This window comes from Microchirus variegatus (genome assembly GCF_963457635.1).
Source record: "Microchirus variegatus genome assembly, chromosome: 11".
NCBI lineage: Eukaryota > Metazoa > Chordata > Actinopteri > Pleuronectiformes > Soleidae > Microchirus > Microchirus variegatus.
In genome coordinates, this window is record NC_139812.1 from 29,408,485 (window position 1) to 29,410,834 (window position 2,350).

Below are 2,350 nucleotides of genomic sequence, written 5' to 3' on the forward strand. Positions count from 1 at the left end.
ATTATGATAATATTATAATAATAATTTACATAATTATTATTGTAATAATGGGGTTAGGGTTATAATTATAATGATTATAATAATAATCATAATTAATGATCACAGCTGTAACCTGTGCTGCAGTACTGAGTGACACCAACAGGAGGAGCTGTCGTTCCAGTGTGTGTGTGTGTGTGTGTGTGTGACTGGACAATGGCGCTTCTGACCCCCCCCCCCCCCACACACACACACACACACAGACGCACGCGCACGCGGTGTTTGCCGACATGACTTCAAAGTGTTTATTGTCAGAGAAACAAAAACAAAAGAGTCTGTGAGCGCGCGCGTTTACGCACCGACGACGCGCGCGCGCAAATACCGAGAGAGAGAGAGAGACAGAGACAGAGACAGAGAGAGAGAGAGAGAGAGAGAGAGAGAGAGAGAGAGAGAGAGAGATTTAAATCTCAGATTAAAGAAAAACAAGGATTTTATGATAAAGAAGAAGAATAAGCTCCTCCTCCTTAATTACTAATTTCTCTCTCTCTCTCTTAACTCCTCTCTCTCTCTCTCTCTGGACCTCCTCCTCCTCCTCCTCCTCCTCCTCCTCCTCTTCTTCTTTTTTCCTTGTTGTTCTTCTGTTTGTTTTCCGTCAGTGATGATGGAGGAGATCAAAGACCCGCGGACCGTCCCTCGGTCCTCGTGCTTCTCCATCAAAAGCCTCCTGCTCCCGAGGAGCGAGCGCGAGGAGGCCGGAAACACCGGGATCACCGGAAACACCGGGATCACCGGGACCTTTTCTCCGTCACCGGGACCTGACTCTGACAAATCGGTGGACTCTGCGGCTCTGGAGCCGGAGAAACCGGAGCAGCAGGAGGAGGAGGAGGAGGAGGACGGAGGAGGTGAAGGAGAGACTCCTCATCCCTGTGTTGTGAACAATAATAACAACAACAACAACAATAAAGGCGCCAAACACGAGAAACCTCCGTTCAGCTACAACGCGCTGATCATGATGGCGATCAGACAAAGTCCAGAAAAACGTCTGACGTTAAACGGAATCTACGAGTTCATTATGACAAACTTCCCGTTTTACCGGGAGCAGAAACCGGGATGGCAGAACTCCATCCGACACAACCTCAGCCTCAATAAGTGCTTCGTTAAAGTCCCGCGTCACTACGACGACCCGGGAAAAGGCAACTACTGGATGTTGGACCCGAGCAGCGACGACGTCTTCATCGGCGGAACCACCGGGAAACTGCGCCGCCGCTCCGCCACCTCCCGCGGGAAACTGGCGCTGAAACGCGGGCTGCGCTTCGCTCCGCTCGGGTTAACGGGGATGAACGAGCGCGGGAACAACCCGCTGTTCTGGCACATCTCACCCTTCCTCTCCCTCCACCATCATCATCATCACCACCCGACCCACTACAACGGAACCGGCGCCGGGTTTCTGGCTCAGCCGCCGGGCTACGGGCCGCTGCTGCCCGCCGTGGAGCCGCTGAGTAACGGGGAGCTGAGCCGCTCCATCCCGCTGAGTCTGGGCAACAGCTACGGGATGAGTTCGGCTCCGGTCGGACTCGGTTCCGGTTATTTTGTCTCATCGGGGACACCGGGACACGGTTCTACGGGTCCACCGGGAGCAGGAGGAGCAGCAGAAGGAGGAGGACCGGCACCTCCTTCAGCTGCTCCTCATCTGCCGCAGGCTGCACCGGGGTTCGGTGGTTCCGGTGGTTCCGGTGGTTCCGCTCACGCGCTGCTCTCGGACTCTCTCAGAAACAGTTTCTCCAGCGGACTGAGCGGGTTTCCCGGGATGTTGTCTCATCACAAGAGAGTCCCGGTACCGAACTCTTTCCTCAACTGAGCCCGTGGAACCGGAACCTGAACCAGAACCGGAACCGCTCCAGACTGAAGAGCAAAAATAAATATCAAAAACTGAAGCAGAGGAAGCGGAACCGGATTATTTTAAAGGGAAACTTGGAAATTATTTTGATTTATTTATAATCTATTTAAATTCTGAGGCTTATTTTATTATTATTATTATTATTATTGTTATTATTGTTATTATTATTATTATTTATGAATTTAAACAACAACAATCTCACTGTTTATTTTCTCTGTTCAAATAATGAAAGAAGAAACGATCAGGGTTACACACACACACACACACACACACACACATCATTAAACTTGTTCTTAATAATGTGACAAACAAACGTGACGTCATTCAAATAAACAGATTTACTGTTTATTTAGAAACAATTTGAAATAAATACGAAACAACAAATATGGATGTGTGTGTGTGTGTGTGTGTGTGTGTGTGTGTGTGTGTGTGTGTGTGTGTGTGTGTGTGTGTGTGTGTGTGGGCCTAAAAAACGAC

General features: G+C 49.5%; 1 protein-coding gene across 1 annotated transcript; it reads left to right on the plus strand.

The window, feature by feature from the left end:
* Nucleotides 1–637: 637 nt before the first annotated feature.
* Nucleotides 638–1,834, plus strand: foxg1d (forkhead box G1d; the record flags this gene model as incomplete). Its single annotated transcript, XM_083897504.1, has 2 exons — nucleotides 638–719; nucleotides 942–1,834. 2 exons carry the CDS (start codon nucleotides 638–640, stop codon nucleotides 1,832–1,834), a joined length of 975 nt encoding a protein of 324 aa, XP_083753630.1.
* Nucleotides 1,835–2,350: the final 516 nt, after the last annotated feature.